The sequence below is a fragment of the Podarcis cretensis genome (genome assembly GCF_951804945.1).
Source record: "Podarcis cretensis genome assembly, chromosome: 7".
NCBI lineage: Eukaryota > Metazoa > Chordata > Lepidosauria > Squamata > Lacertidae > Podarcis > Podarcis cretensis.
Window position 1 is genome coordinate 39,613,151 of NC_137176.1, and position 15,381 is coordinate 39,628,531.

The 15,381-nt window shown below is 40.4% G+C and overlaps 1 protein-coding gene and 1 long non-coding RNA gene across 4 annotated transcripts in view; one reads left to right on the forward strand and one right to left on the reverse strand.

The window, feature by feature from the left end:
- The window catches only part of LOC307219674, a 586,866-nt gene that overhangs the window by 25,593 nt on the left and 545,892 nt on the right, over positions 1-15,381 (reverse strand). The window lies entirely within an intron of this gene.
- RTTN (rotatin) overlaps positions 1-15,381 on the forward strand; it is a 96,614-nt gene that overhangs the window by 9,616 nt on the left and 71,617 nt on the right. For 2 of the 3 annotated variants that reach the window (XM_079982843.1, XM_079982844.1), the window contains exons 9-19: positions 1,006-1,181; positions 2,286-2,401; positions 3,266-3,436; positions 5,625-5,837; positions 7,298-7,410; positions 8,281-8,407; positions 8,878-9,003; positions 10,435-10,551; positions 11,568-11,704; positions 12,572-12,746; positions 14,096-14,195. In XM_079982843.1, the coding sequence (XP_079838969.1) occupies positions 1,006-1,181; positions 2,286-2,401; positions 3,266-3,436; positions 5,625-5,837; positions 7,298-7,410; positions 8,281-8,407; positions 8,878-9,003; positions 10,435-10,551; positions 11,568-11,704; positions 12,572-12,746; positions 14,096-14,195 (1,571 nt within the window). The remainder of the gene's footprint in view (positions 1-1,005; positions 1,182-2,285; positions 2,402-3,265; positions 3,437-5,624; positions 5,838-7,297; positions 7,411-8,280; positions 8,408-8,877; positions 9,004-10,434; positions 10,552-11,567; positions 11,705-12,571; positions 12,747-14,095; positions 14,196-15,381) is intronic. The other variant, XM_079982845.1, reaches the window with a different exon arrangement.

A 15,381-nucleotide genomic window follows, 5' to 3' on the forward strand; every position in this document is an offset into this window, starting at 1 on the left:
TATGTGACAGCAGTGCATAGGCAAAGGAGTGCAGATATAGAGCCGTCTTCTTAGAACTGATTGAGAAAACCACATGTTAAGATCCACATACATGCAGAGTTAACGCAATAATAGGTTGAGGGTCATGCATGCTGAATGAACCACATAATTCAGTTCATTTCTTTTTGCTTACTGTTATTGTGAATGAATGAATGCCAACTGGCATGGGCTTCCCAGAGCAGCTGGAGTCTTGTAACTGATAGCTGCTAAGTCACCTGGAGGGTGCTCAGTGCTCCTATGTGAAGCAGGTCTTCATCAAGAACGAAAATAACTGCAGAGCTAATAAGCAGGTAAAAGAAAACGTGTCTCTTTTCAGAGACTTGATGACTGGCTCGTTAATCACTACCCTTAGTCAAGAAGCAACGCAACTCTGAATGTCCCAAATTACCTTGGCAGACAGTAGGCAAAATGTAGTATTTGGAATTGCGGTGTTTCTTTTTAAATATGAAGAATAAATGTTCACTGTACTCCTGTTCCAAAAAAGTAATACACACCAGGCTCTGTAAACCAGCAAAGAGATGCAGTGCCATCTTGTTAAAAAAAGGTAAAGGGACATAGCCTTGTGATTGTACCTTTGACTTATTGTATTCAACCTCTTCTGTCTGAAGGCTGCAGTATTGTGATAGCTTGGCCTAGTTTTCTGGTAATTTCCACCCAATTTATGCAGTGATTATAGAAGCAACGTGGGCAAGGTTTTTCACCAAAAGTTGGAGAAGCTGAGTAAAAGGAACAGTCTGCCTATGTCGTGCATCACAGTGGTGCATTGAGAAGACTACACCACTGGTATGTTGGGTTTGAGGTGTGGATTGAGAAGGTAGAAGAAAGTGCCACCAGACATCCAAAAGTGGTCCTCCAGTTACAGCATTTGACATGCAACATTTCCTATGCAGTTTGCTTTTTGCTACTTGCAAATAGTAGGATAATTTGTATTGTGTATCAATAAGGTTGTTTGTTTGCTTTTTGCAGTGGAAGCAGTTCTCATGCTAATGCGAATTCAAGAGTTCACTCACCTTTGGATATGGGCCATATTGACCTGCCAGAACTGGAGAATGAGGATACTTTAGAGTTACAGTTCCAACAGCTTAGCCTTCCTCAGTTCTGTGTAGCCATTTTGGAATATGCTGTTCCTCTTCTAAGAACGGGTAATTCTTTTTGAAAAAGGAATTCTGGGCTTATAACAGGCCAGGTGTTCTATAGCTGAAGCTTCTATTCATTCAAAATGTTAAGATATATATATGCCGCTAATGAAACTCAAAATAATTTGTATGCATGAAACGAGGATACTCGGCAGAAGGCTTTTGAACATATTTACCTGCTGTGAATCTCTGTGCATTCTGTGGGCTCTTGCTAGGAATCCGAGCAACTTAAATTTTATTAATGTGTCCAGCAGCCATTATGAAAACAAACTTCTTTTGAAATCAATTTCTGTGTTTGCTTCCGACCTCACCTCTGCTTTACACTCATTTTATAGCTTTGAGCAACTCCATCTAGTTGAGTGATCTTTTCACTATAACCAAATAAATGCCAGACAAGAGCGAGTGACTTCACCAAGGTCACTAAGTGAGTTTGCTAAGCAAGTAGCAGGAAAAGTTTTCAGCAGGGAACAAAAGGTTGAAACAGGAGGTGCCTGCTGTATCTCTATTGGCAGAGTATTCCATAAGACTGGGTCGATGACACTAAATGCTGTATTTTGGGCTGATGTCAAATGACCTTTCCCAGCTTGGGGGACAACCAACATCTAGTGGATGGTCACAATGATCAAGCTGGGATATAAGGGTTTAGGTAGTGCTTAAGGTACCTTAGACCTAAGTTGTTCAGAGCTTTGTAGATTAATATAAGTACCTTGAACCTGGCTCAGTAGATGGGCAACCAAGTGCAGATGTTTTAACAATGATATAGCATTGACTACAAGTGCCAGAAGGCTGAGGAGTGCTACTCTTTCAGTCCAGTGCTGAACATAGCCCTAAAGCTCAGAAGCTAATGCTCATCACACTGAGTTGTTTCAGGAGGACACCATGGTCAATAGTATCAAAACCTGTGGAGAGAGCAAGCAGAAGTAACAGGGTGACGCTCTCCTGTCTCTTGCATTATATAGGCTATCCATCAGGGTTTTCATGGCTAATTCAGTTCTGAAACCGAGTCTTAACCCAGATTGTAGTGGATCTCAATAACCAAATTAATTAATAGAAATTCCGTACTATAATATCCTTCTTTGATACCTTACTGTTACCTGTGCAAATTCTCAGGTAGTAAGAAAGTGACCATGCACGTTCTGGAGTGCCTGGTCGAGGACCTGCTGCTTATTTCTGATGCCGTGTCTGAAGATGTTTGGGAAGACAACAGTCTCTTTGGGCTGGAACTTGTGAGTATCTCTGATGTGTCTTGGATTTCTGTCTTGGATTTGTGAGTCTCCCTTTGTAGACATGGCTTAGAAACCTCCATTTCCTTTATATCGGTTTCTAGTCCATTTTATGTCTAGAATTTAGAATGGGCCGCATATGCATATATTTTTTAAGAAACTATACCCCCCGCCCAATTTTGGCTAGTAATATAATAATTTGACAAATCCTTAGAAGTCCAAAATAGCTGAACATTCTTAAAGCAGAAATTCATCAATTAATCTGTGTAAGAATGCTCTGATTGAATCAAACATATAAACTTGTTTTTGAGAAGCAGATAACATATGGGCTTGCTGGACTTTTATGGAAAGAAGGAATTTTCACAGCGGGGGTGCCACCCCTGAGGGAGCCCTGCTATAGCAGTTCTTACTTTTCCAGAAAAAGTTATATGGAGGCAGCAGAGAAACAAAATTTCAGAACATTTTGAAACCATGCAAGAAAAAAATGGAAATTTTGTGGAAAACTGAAGGCAGCAGAAACAGATTATTTTTTTTTTTTGGGGGGGAGGGAGAAGTCCTTGGGGGACAGGAGACACAGAATTCCTCCCATTTTTCCTCCCAGTGAGGAACCACATCCCTATGTGCAACAGACTTCTCCAATGAATTGTAACAGTTGAGACTAAAATAACTTTATATCGTGTTTCTAATGAGATGTAGGGAACCATCTTACAGCATGAGGACAAGCTGGAAAAGTCTTTAAAAAGATGTGTGAAATTCACTGGATGTCGTTTATCTTGTTCTAAGAGTATCTCCTGTAATGACTGAGTATATCGCTGTCATATACTGTTCATAAATATTGAACTTAATGAACTTCCTTTTAATCTGAAGAAGGAAAAACTGCTTGGAGTCCTAGATACCCTGGGTGAAACCATGTCTTACCACAAAAATAATGCAAGTTCAGAGCAGCCTGAGCTTGTGATCATCCACCACAGAATGGCATATGTTAGTGTTTCACTTTTCACCATTCGACTACTGCAGTCACTTATACCTGTGGAAAAGGTGAGACTCTTCACTACTTGAAAGACTACTTAAAAAAAAAAGCTTACTTGAGTAGAAAGTACTTTTCAAGATTTATATGATCCTTCAGATTAAATAAAGATCTATTACAAATACACAATACATATTAAGAAAATCAGTAAAATCAGTGCGGAATGTGGTATAGTTATTCTTTTGAGTGATATGCGCTATAACTTCACTTGGGGCAAAAAATGAAAGCATCTAATTTGAACTTTAAGTCTTGCTTTATTCCCTAATGACAGGTGTCCAGTCTGCTGCTGTCAGTACCAGACATCTGATAATTTGTATGTGCGTGTGTGTTTGCCTGTATTTGAAAAAAGTGGAAAATGTGCTCCATAAATATTTCCTTGTAGACAAGGTTAATAATAAAAGGTTAAAATGCATTCCTGGAAGCAGGTGGTTTAAGTCTGATCATATCAATAGGTAAAATTTCATTAGCGATAACCAAAATAATATGTTCTCCCTAGTTCCTGAAAGCATTTAGGCCAATAATTAGCTGATACTATTGTTTTATGTGTTGTTTTTTTTACATGGGATCAGCAGATGCTTGGTGATTTTATTCAGTACAGAGAGGTGACTCTGAAGAGTTCAGTTTTTTGGGGGAAAAATCCTTATTACATTGGTTAACTATCAAAAGACTGTGCTGTTCATGCAGATTATGCATGCATGAAGCTGGAATAAAACATTAGCACCCCGCTGTGTCTTAAAGTATTTGGTGTTGGAGTATTATAAAGGAACAGTAAATCTTAAAATGTGGATTAGATGTGCTGTCTGCCATCTGGTGGTTAAAGAAAATAACGTAGTTCAGCCTACATCCCAGTTAATCCAGATGTGCTTTAGGGCTGATGCACACAGTATGTGTCCTGTACAGAGAGAATTTTTACGTACTTAAAATATCATGTGAAGCAGGCCTTAGTTCTATTTACACCCATTCTGAATGGGGCGGGCCTTCTCTTTTAATTTTGTTGCTTCTTGATAATGGTAAGGGTCAATAAATGCATAGCTGTAGCTGCAAAAGCACAACAAAGATGCTGGCTGAACATTGTGTGGATCCAGCTGCTGTAAATTCAGGTGCTGTATGTCCCACCCTAAACAGCTATTTGCTGGTTCAGAAGCTTTAGCTGTCATAGCCACTACAGTGGTACCTCGAATTACAAATGCCTCAGGTTACAAACGCTTCAGGTTACAAACTCCACTAACCTGGAAGAGTCACCTCAAGTTGAGAACTTTGTCCGAGGATGAGAACGCAGAAAAGGCCCCATTAGCGAAAGCACGCCTCTAGTGAAGAACAGTTTCAGGTTAAGAACGGATCTTCGGAATGAATTAAGTTCATAACTAGAGGTACCACTGTACTTTCTAAAATAGGTAGCTTGTGGGTGGAGTAGCTAGCCAATGTGGTGCCCTCAGATCTGGTGGACTGCGATTACTGTTGATCCTCAGGGAACATGGGAACTGTAGTCTAGAACATCTGGAAGGCAATGCTACAACATGTATACCGGGGGTTCTGCGATAATTTTTTTGAAGTAAGAAAGGTCTTGTTCAGAACTATTGTGTGTTCACTCTCCCCTTTTTAGAGGGGAAGTTCAGTACTTAGGATACCATCGCTTAACAGTTCCTGCTACACCAGAATGTGTAGAATCTGATACCCCCAGATTAATGACCTGAAGAGAAGTAATAAAGGAGGTGCAGTAATGCATGTTAGGCCCAGAATTTGAAAAGCCTTAAATTCTTCTCAGAAGCTCACTGATAGTGCCATGTGTTATATTGGTGAACTTCTGTCATTAAGAGATGGGCTGCCAAATTTTGTGCAGTTTCTGTATGGTTTTAGGGGTTGTTCCCTGTGCAGTGCATTTTGAACTCAAAATACACAGCCTTATCTAATTTGGAGATTGCAACTGTAAGCTCATATAGGATTTTGCCTTGGCCAGTCGATCACTTTTCGGCATTGTTATTTAGCTCAAATTCTATAGGTACCACCTCATGACCAGACACATCGCTTTGAATGAAAACATTAGCTTAGCACACTTGCAGATAAATGTTCATTTTTTTTTTGAGGGAATTGTTTGTGTTAAAAATTATTTACAAATAAATAACATAATAAAAATAATACCTAATTTTTGTACTTATTTTCAAATAGACTCTCAGTCTGTTCTGTCCTCCCTTTCTTAAGGCTGACCATGTTTTACCAGAGAGTTTACTAGCGGCTTTATTTGACCTTTCCGTGGACATGCCTTTCTCCTTGGAATATCCAAGTATTCATGACTCTGTCATAGCTTATTTGGAACAAATGAATTCAGAAAACTACAGCATCTATAAACAAGCTGCAGAGGCTGCCTATTCTGTTGAGTGTACCTGTAACTTTATGGCAGAAGTCCACAAGGAGGTAGGAAACATTGAATTCAGTGATCCAAGTGGGGAATTTTAATCCAGTTGATTTTCATCTATGTTGTGGTGGTGTCCTTTTAAATAGCTTTTGGATATATATAGTTTTAAAATTGTTTTGATATATGCAAATGTTTTGGCTGTTCTTATATATGCAGTTGCTCTGTGTGTTTTTATTGTATTGTAAATCACCTCAGGATGCTTCATGGGAAGCGACCCGTAAATGAAATAATAATAATAATAATAATAATAATAATAATAATAATAATAATTTGTTCTTGACAATTTATATACCACTTAATTATAATGCTGTCATAAGCAGTGTATGAGTATCTCGGTGCAACCCTCCCCCCCTCACTCCAGTCAAGACTATAAAATCAGAACGTAGGTTTTAAAAGTCTCAGTAACCACCAGCAGGAAGAGAGCCTGTCTTAACTCAGCTGGAAGGGAGTTACATAAAATTGGGCCCACAGTACTGAATGCCAAGCTCCTGGTGGATACAGGCCATGCATCTGAACCATGGGGAACCACAAATAGTGACTTTCTTTAAGACCTCAGTGATTTGGCAGTGTAAACTGTGTAATGGGGTGATAGCCTTTGTTGAAGAATTATTTCATCAGTGTTCCATAATAAGGGCAAGAGGGTGAAGGTCTACGTTTTACCATTCTGAGTTCTTTTCATCCTTGGGTAGCGAGGAGTGTGAGAAAGTGTCCTTTTGGGGGAGAGAGGACAGCTTGGCCTGACTGATGCATGGGTAAAAATGTCATCAAGTTGTTTTAATCTTATATATGCTTGTTACATCTCAAGAGCTAGCCCTGTTCACAATAGGGTTAGTTTCTAAGATGTATCAAGATAATGATGATAATGGGGATGTCAGTTTGTTGTGTTTTACAGATTATATTATTTACTTGTTGCCATCGCTATCCAAAGCACTTCCTTGTCTCTACTGTTCCCTCTGCGTGGAAAAATAATCACGTTGCTACTCATGAACAACCTTAGAAGTTCTCTTAGTTGTGTGGACATAAATGATCTTCCCGTAGTGCCACACACCCTGCCATAGAATGAGTTGCACTAAGGTTATTGGAGGTATTTTGAGAGAACCATCTATTGCCCCATGGTATTTCAATAGTACACTCCTCTTGGATTGTACGACTTAGTGAAATCATGCTGCAATGTGGGCAGGCTTAGGCAGGCTTGATCTATCCTTGGTCCTACTTGCCAATAAAATTTAGTCTTGTGTTATTTAAGTGTATTACATTGTGGTATTAATGGGTTTGCTGTAGACTGGTTCTGGGTGCATGTGTTGCATTTTTGACGGCTACTATTCCTAGTTGCATCCATTGTAATTAAAAAATGATTACTTGTTTGAAAGATAATGCTTGTTCATTAACCCTTAAGTGACCTGTTTCAGTATTTTTTTAAAAAAATTAAATTCTGTGATTCATATGTACTCTTTTGTAGGGAGAAAATAATCTTCTTGATCTACTGGAGATGGTAGAACAGGCCCTAAAAAGTCTCCCATATCATCAGCACTTCCCTCTACTTCAGGAATTCCTCAGCATTTGCTCAGACATGTAAGCATATGGCAACTTAACTTGCAAAAAAGCCCCATGTCATGATGCTGGAGACAAGAGTACAGGGCTATTTTTAAAAGTATGGGGCTATAGTTAAATTGTTACACTGTCTGTCTGTCATAAATTTAGCCAGTAGTAAGTGCTGGCTTACAACACAATCCTATACACTCCTATCTGGAAGTAAGATTGCCATCCTGTCCTCTTAGGTATGTGTGTATAGGATTGCAGTCCTGTCTTACGTAGTGCCATAGATACACAGGATGATTTGCAGGGCAGTACATGCGAAGAAGGAGGCTCCTACTCAAGGATCCCGACATCCCTGTAGTCCGCCTTAAGAATGTTGGTTAAAAGGCACCCTTTAAATTGTATAAAGCAGTAGCAGCCTGTATGGTAGGGCAGAGTTGTGCTCCCAACACTGTACCACTGTCCCCATATTGACACAGGAAAGTGCACTGTAGCATATGTTTCTTCAGAAATCAGTCACATCCTCACCATACATTTAAAGTAATGGCTTCACCCAAGGAATCCTGAAAGTTCTACTTTTGTTAAGGGTTGTTGAGGCGGAAATTTACTAGGAAGCCCCTCACAACATTACAGTTCCCAGCGCCCTTAGAAATAACAGTTCTTAGGATTCTTTGGGAGACGCTGGGCCATTAAAGCAATGTCTTTAAAAGTATGGTGTGGAGGTGGCCAAAGTCGACAGCCTAACAATTAACCATACAGCTACAAAAGATGAGGAAGTAACTGAATTAGTTGTAAGCTCCTGAGTGCCTTGGCTAGGGGGAATCTGCACCCCAAGGCTTAACGAATTGGCTGCCCATGTCTCAGAGCAATTAATTTCTCTTCGTATTGAATTATTTCTGTTTGTAGCTGGAAGTCTGCCCAAGCTAGCCGGTTGCTGCAGGCAGAGAGTCAGAAGGTTCTCCTCCATCTGTTGTCCCATCCTCTGCTGAATATACGAACTGAAGCCTATCGCTACTGCCTCAAAACTGTTAAGGTTAGCATTTAAAATGGCTTGCAATTTACTTCCAAGCTAAAGAAAGATTTCTTTTTCTTCCCTACCATTTAGTAATCTCATAGGAACAGTCTGTTTCAAAAGCTGCCTTAGTCGTGTTGGGCTGAAAACCCAGCATTTTGCTGTATGATGTTAAGCTTGCTTGGCATGAATTATGCCTGAGCACATTCAGATTTTTCTGAGTTTCACAGAGGAGAGGGATGTGTCTACACGATTTCTTTGTCTCTGTTCCCTGTCCACCTGCTAAATCATACTTTATTATAGTTCTTCTCATTTGGTGTATATAAAAAGCTGCTCGCTTAAGGCAGATAAACAGAGCCAACAGCCCAGCCCTTAGCATCCATTTTAGTTAATGGTGTCATTATTATCTTGCTGGAAATAGCTTGACTGTTTGTGGATGGCTTCAATATTGTCAAGACAATACTTAGCTGTCTTTTATGTATTCTTTCTAGGAATGTTTAGGAATTCATAATGCCACTAAACCTGTTTCTTCAGTCAGCTATGGAATACATTTTCTGCTTCATCCCAAAGTTCTCTATGAAATCTGTAGTTTTGGCCTTCAAGATTCCCATCATGAGGTACTACATTTTGTTCATCTTATCCTCTGTTAGTTAATCAGTATGTTGAGAGGTATTGCATACACCAAAGGACTTTCTAAACGCCCAAAGTTTTTTCTTTCATTAGTGGAATTTACCTCAGAATGTTTCACCTGAGTCATAAGAATGGTGGGGAATTTGAAGAAGATCTTGTATTTTTTTTTATGTGACTAAGTTTCGTGTAGCCCAGGGATGTCATCATAACAAAATTCTCCTCTTCTCCCATTCAAGGGACTTGGATTCTGGGAAATGGGGCCTTGCCAAGTGGCCCTTTTCTTCATAGTGTTAACTGCCCCTGCTGTTTTTCAGTGAAGCTAATATGTAACCATGCTTTCTGAACTTGAAGACTCCTTATCTGGAGCTTATGCTTTATGTTGCATGTAAAAAACAACACACAACTGCTTCTAGCAGCACTATGTTGTTTCAGGCAGAGGAAATATTCTATTATGGCAGCTACTGTATATAGAGAATAAGGTGGTGTGTTGATAGTAAGAGGAACAGTTGTGACAAGTTTGCAAGGCATTACTAGAATAAAATCTCTTATATCTTTGTTTTGACAGTGTATCTGCTAGTGTCTGTAGAGGTGTTCAGAGCACTGTCAGGTCATAGATAATTTTCAAAGGGTGGTATTAAAGTAAGTTTTACTTTGAGTAGACCCGTTAAAATAAATGAACATTAGTTACATTCATTAATTTCAATAGGTTAACTCTTGAGTAAAACTGACTTGAATACCATCCAGTATTTTCAACCTGAAAACGTGGACAAGATGCAGTCCATCCTATGTGGAAGTGGTCTAGGCACTCAGGTAGACTGGTGTGGGAAAGTACATTTGTTGTCATGCATCTGGGACCCAGCTATGTTATTCTATATCTTGAGTTGTGGAAGGAGACATAGTCAATCTCTACCATCATACTGTTGGGTTTCAGAGCCTTCAGGGAATGGTTCCATACCTTTTCAAGCTTGTTCTTCATTTTGAATGTGAGAAACGTTCAGATCAGAGATTTCTTACCAGAGATTCGGTACCAGGTTTGTTGACATGTACTCAAAGGATAGAACAAAGTTCAGGTATTGTGCTGAGATTTATCCCCCCATTGCAGTCAGTCTGCTCTGTGGGAAGTAAGCAAAGCCAACCACCAGTTGTAAAACATGCCCTAAACCTTTAGGCAGGGAAGCTCTTTTTGCCATTTTTGGGTGGATGCTTTGCTACAAGGCAGCTGAGTCTTGCACTCTACTTGAAGACTATTTGATAACAGTTGGCTCATGATAGTATTTCACCACAGTTGGATTTCAAACAAAGCAGAAAACTATTTGATGTTAAAGCTTCCAAGGCACAGCCTAATTTCCCTTTATGGCACCAACAAATTGGTTTGACCACTCTTTATTCTGCTACCTTGCCTTCTCTCATTAAAACAGGTGTGCTCAGCCGCCACTTTTATGCTGATGTATCTTCTTCAGGGCCGATTGATGATGGCAGCAATGACCTGGAACAAGTTTATTGAGGCCCTCTATCCTGTTGTTCCAATTCTTCAGGTAATTTCGACTTCTCAGAGCACAGTTTATCTTGAACTAAGCTTAATTGCTTTGCCAATAGGAGCAGCAATGACATTACACAATAGGGAAAGATGGATATTTATAAACATGGCGGCCAGGCAAATAAGGAATGGAGGAGCAATCAATATACTTGTTCATTGGATATTCTGAGTGAATGCTGGACAACAATGTAGCATTAGGCTTATTTCGAAATGGGAAAGCTTAATTTCAAATGGATTATCCAGCATTTTTCTGAATAGTTCTTCAGAACCTTATTCTTCCTAACCATCTTAAATCCACATTGATCCTGACTCGGGGGACAAGTTATAGATTTCCTTGTATATCTTGAAGTTTCTTGGTAGCTCAATTTGCTGTAGAATCATTGCTCCTCCTATCTCATGAGATTAATCCCAGCCATTTTATGACCATGAGAATAGTAGTGCTGATCCGAAACACCAGAGGTCACGTTTAAGAAACATGTGAGCATACATGTTCACTCATTCATGAAATACAAATTGGGGTGAAAAGTTTGCCACACAGCTTTGGTGTGTAGTGAAACTGCCAGAACAGTTTGGAACGTGTGTGTTTGTGATCTTTTGAAAATTGAAAATAAAATAAAATAAAGAAACTGCCAGAACAGTGGGGCAAATCAGGATTGATGGGGGGCAATGGAACCATATACCCTTTTATACTCCCCTCTGATGCAGCAGCCGATCAAGGGAACAGTGGTTGTGAACTGGTATGAAAAATGTACAAAGGCTTTTTTTCTTTTTCTTTTTAAATAACGAAACATTTCCAGTCTTCTGAAATTATAACTGAATCTCTCGAAAATTTGGTGGAGCACTTGTTCATATAGTGTTGATGGTGTTGAGCAACCACCCATCCAATGAATTTGGCCTACAAACTTGAAATTGCCCATTACTCAGGGTGAATTTACTGTTGCCAAGAAAATTATTACAATGCATGACTTATTATTCTGTTAAATGGCCGATGTGAACTTTTAAATGCACACTTAGGGCTATGCAGACACAGAAGACGCTCTGGGTAGTTGCATCCTCTCACTGAGTGAAACAAATGCTGAAAAAGAAGGGATTCTCCCCAGAACTACAAGACTTAAAGCTGCCTTGCGTCTTCTGTTCTCAAAAAAACCATTGTGAGTATATCTGCAATTTTTTTGTGTGTGTATGAGGAAGAGTGGCATTACATCTGTCATTATGACCTGCTTCTTGCAGAGAATTCTAGATGAACTAGATTGACTTTCAAGTGCAGGTGGTCCTGGACACCCCAATAGCAATTTTTCTATGGAAATTTAATTTGGACTACTTTAAGCAAGGAAAGGGGGAAAAATGTAAGGGACAATGCTGCCACTCAGTAATTTTTCTCAGAGAAAAGTAGCACCATCAAAATGCTCAGAATTAAATAAATTAGGCCTATCTGTAGATCTCCAGACACTTGATTGAAGAAGAAGATGATGATGATTTTGGATGTGATATCCCACTTTATCTCAAAGCGGCTAACAATCTCCTTTCTCTTCCTTCCCCACAATAAACACTCTGTGAGGTGAGTGGGGCTGAGAGACTTCAGAGAAGTGTGACTAGCCCAAGGTCACCCAGCAGCTGCATGTGGAGGAGCGGGGAAGCGAACCCGGTTCACCAGATTACAAGTCCACCGCTCTTAACCACTACACCACACTGAAGCGCAGGAGCAAATAAGTAGGGGGACATAGTTAGGTGCCACTGAAGTAGAGTGAGCAGCTGAAGAGACTCTTTGTTTAAATCTGGTTGGTTGGTTCTTTATATATTCAAATACTACTTCAGCCCAGTGTGGTATAAGATATTGGGGAAGTTCAAGTAGCAGGTGTACTGAAAACATTGTATCCTATTTAGAAGGGGATGGGGACTGAACACCAAGCATTTCTGCATATATGTGTCTACTTTAAAATTTCAGGGCATTGGGTATAAACTGAAGAGCAGGAAATGTTTTCTAGGGAAAATTCAAAGCATACATTTTATTTCCTCAGAGTCCGTTCCACGGCACTCAAACACTTGATGTTTCATCTTACGACTGAAGAAGAGGGAACCCTGAGGCACCCACTACCACAGAGTAGTGTCCTTTCAAGCATCCCTAACTTACTTATTGTGGAAAAGACTGTTGAACTCAAGCTGGGAGATTCAGCAAGAGAGTCAGTATTTAAGGTGAACAAAGGAGCCTTTTAACAGAGATTGCTAGCATTGAACTGGAGCTGTATCCCCCAATGCAAGAGGGTTCTAGTGTTGAATATGCTGTTGAAAATATTCTGTGCCAGCGTTGAGGAGAAGCGTGGGTTTCCTGGTAGTCACTGTGACCTGAGGGACGTGATTGATCCAGAGGAAAATGATAGATATGGAAAGGAGGGAAAGGAACAGGTTAGAGGAGAGAACAAGCTGTGGGGTGAAAGAATCTGCTGTCATGGGGTCCTACAGAGATCGAGCAGACTGAATGAAGCATGGAACGGCCTGAGTGAGGAAGAGATCCAGGGAGACTGTATAAGCAATTTTAAAAAAATTGGGTTCCTGAGGCGGAAGGTCAGTCAACTGGCACTTGTTGAGGGATACTTCGGGTAATGCTAACCAATGAAATATGTTAGTCCATGTTTCTAACTTTAGTCTGTTTGGGTGGCCTTAAAGGTGAAGGTTCTGAGCCAAGTGGGGCAAAGTCTCCTTAGTCCAGATCGTATCTGGGAATCAGTGACAAGTTTCCTATGTACAAAGCAGGAGTAAAGGTTTCTTAAGGAATGTCCATAGTTATTGATAAGACAGTGTGAGTTGAGGCAAGAAAGAGGCTTTTGTTTTCACCATGGTTAATTAATGACCAAGCGTAGGATCAAGCTTGTCTTGGCAGCTGGCAAAGAGATCAGGTGCAGAATTAGGCACTGGTATCCACCTGGGATTCTTGTACTTTTTATATTACTGTGCATTGTAACTAAATTTACTTCCAATGAGGCCCCAAGCACAGCAAAACGTACAACCACGTTGTACAGTTTGCCTGTAGAGCAAAGCTAAAGAAGGAGTTTGTGGCATATGCAGAAACGAACACCTTGGCATCAGTACTTTAAGAGCAGATATGGACAACCTTTGTTCTTCCAGATGTTGCTGAGCAACAACTTCCATCAGCCCTGGCAAGCGTGGCCAATGTCCAGGGATGATGGAAGTTGTAGTTCAGCAACATCTGGCAGGCAAAACGTTCACCACATTTTAGGGACTTTGTAAAACCTCTTGTCCTCAAATTGCTGTGCAGTCAGCCCCAACCAGTGTAGCCACTGATCAGGAACAATAGAAGTTGGAGTCCAACAACAGGTTCCCTTGCCCTAGTATAAAATACACTAAATTGATACTGTGTTTGTGCCCAAATGATCCCCTCTAGCCACTTAACATTAGGCAGAATGAAACAACATCTGATCAAATAACCCTTATACAATTGAGCTGAAGGTGTCTCTGCCCCTGGTGGGATTACGAAGGCAAATATTTTTCCAGATAGATAATGGTATGTATCATTTTATTTTTAGGCTGAGACTGTTGAAAAGCTGTATGATATCTTTATCTCGGACACAATTGATCTAGTTTTGAGGAAGTCAGCAGCTGAGCAGCTAGCTGTAATTATGCAAGGTAAAGTGTTTTTCCTACATACTTTTACCAGCAGCAGTTCACAGAGTTACTTCCTCCTTGGGAGTAGTTTTGGCATAATGTTTTAGGATGGATACTCCATCTAACCCCTTTTGAGGTAATCTTTTGACTTGGATTGATTATTTCATGAATGATTTATTCTGACAATTGTAATAGGTATGCACCCCATTGACTGATATTATTATCACAATATTTTGATATTATTATCACAATAGCAAAAAGGATGTGGAGGGAACAAGAAAACAAGCGAATTCAGACACTACGGAAGCAATTGTAACTTAGGTTATGGAGGGGTGGAGCTGCAGACCCACTACCACATCCCAAACCCTGCCAGTTCACACTGATTAGGGCAGAGGATGTGTGGGGTGGTTTCCTGTAACTTTTTTTGCTAGGCAGCTCTGAGCTGATGTAACTGAGGGGCCCAAACTGCAATGGGCATAAAGGTGCCACATCCTTCCCTGAAACACCCTGTTTTCATACTTTCTGATTGTTACGCCTGGTGGGGCATTCAACAATGGTAGCTTTCTGCCCCTCTGGCCAAAGCTGAGATTTCCACTGTGGCCTTTCCTTCAACTAGTGGTACTTGTCTTACCTGAAAGAGTCTATTAGAGAGGTAAAATGGCATCAGCATGGGACTGGGAGCTAGAGTGTAATTCTAAATCATTATAAAATTTACACACATTTTTGTGGCTCAGATAGAATTGCGGGAAGGGAGGGATAATTGCGGGAAGGGAGGGATAAGGAGCCAAGGTTGGTCCTAGCTGACCTGAAACATTGAACATGGCTTTGTTGCAATTGAGTGTTCCCCTCACTGTGAGCAGCAACTAATGAAATAGGATACCTCTTATAATGATGATGCGATGTTGTCCATTTTGCGTGGTCCAGAGCAGGGGCTTCCAACATGGCACCCACAGGTCCCCTCCCCTACCAAAATGAGACTGTTGTGGGCAGTAGACTAGGTTGCAGTGATGTCCTTTGTTGCAGTGGTTGTTTGGTGTTCACACAGTTTGCAAATGTGCTGCTGGATCCCCAAAAGTCGGCAACTGTGATGTAAACTAGAGGCAGGGAGTAATAGCAGTAGAGGCAAGGCTTCTGTTTTCAGTGGAATCATATGGTTATCATAACAGCCAATTCTAGCTTAATGATTGCAGGGAAGAGGCATGCTTTC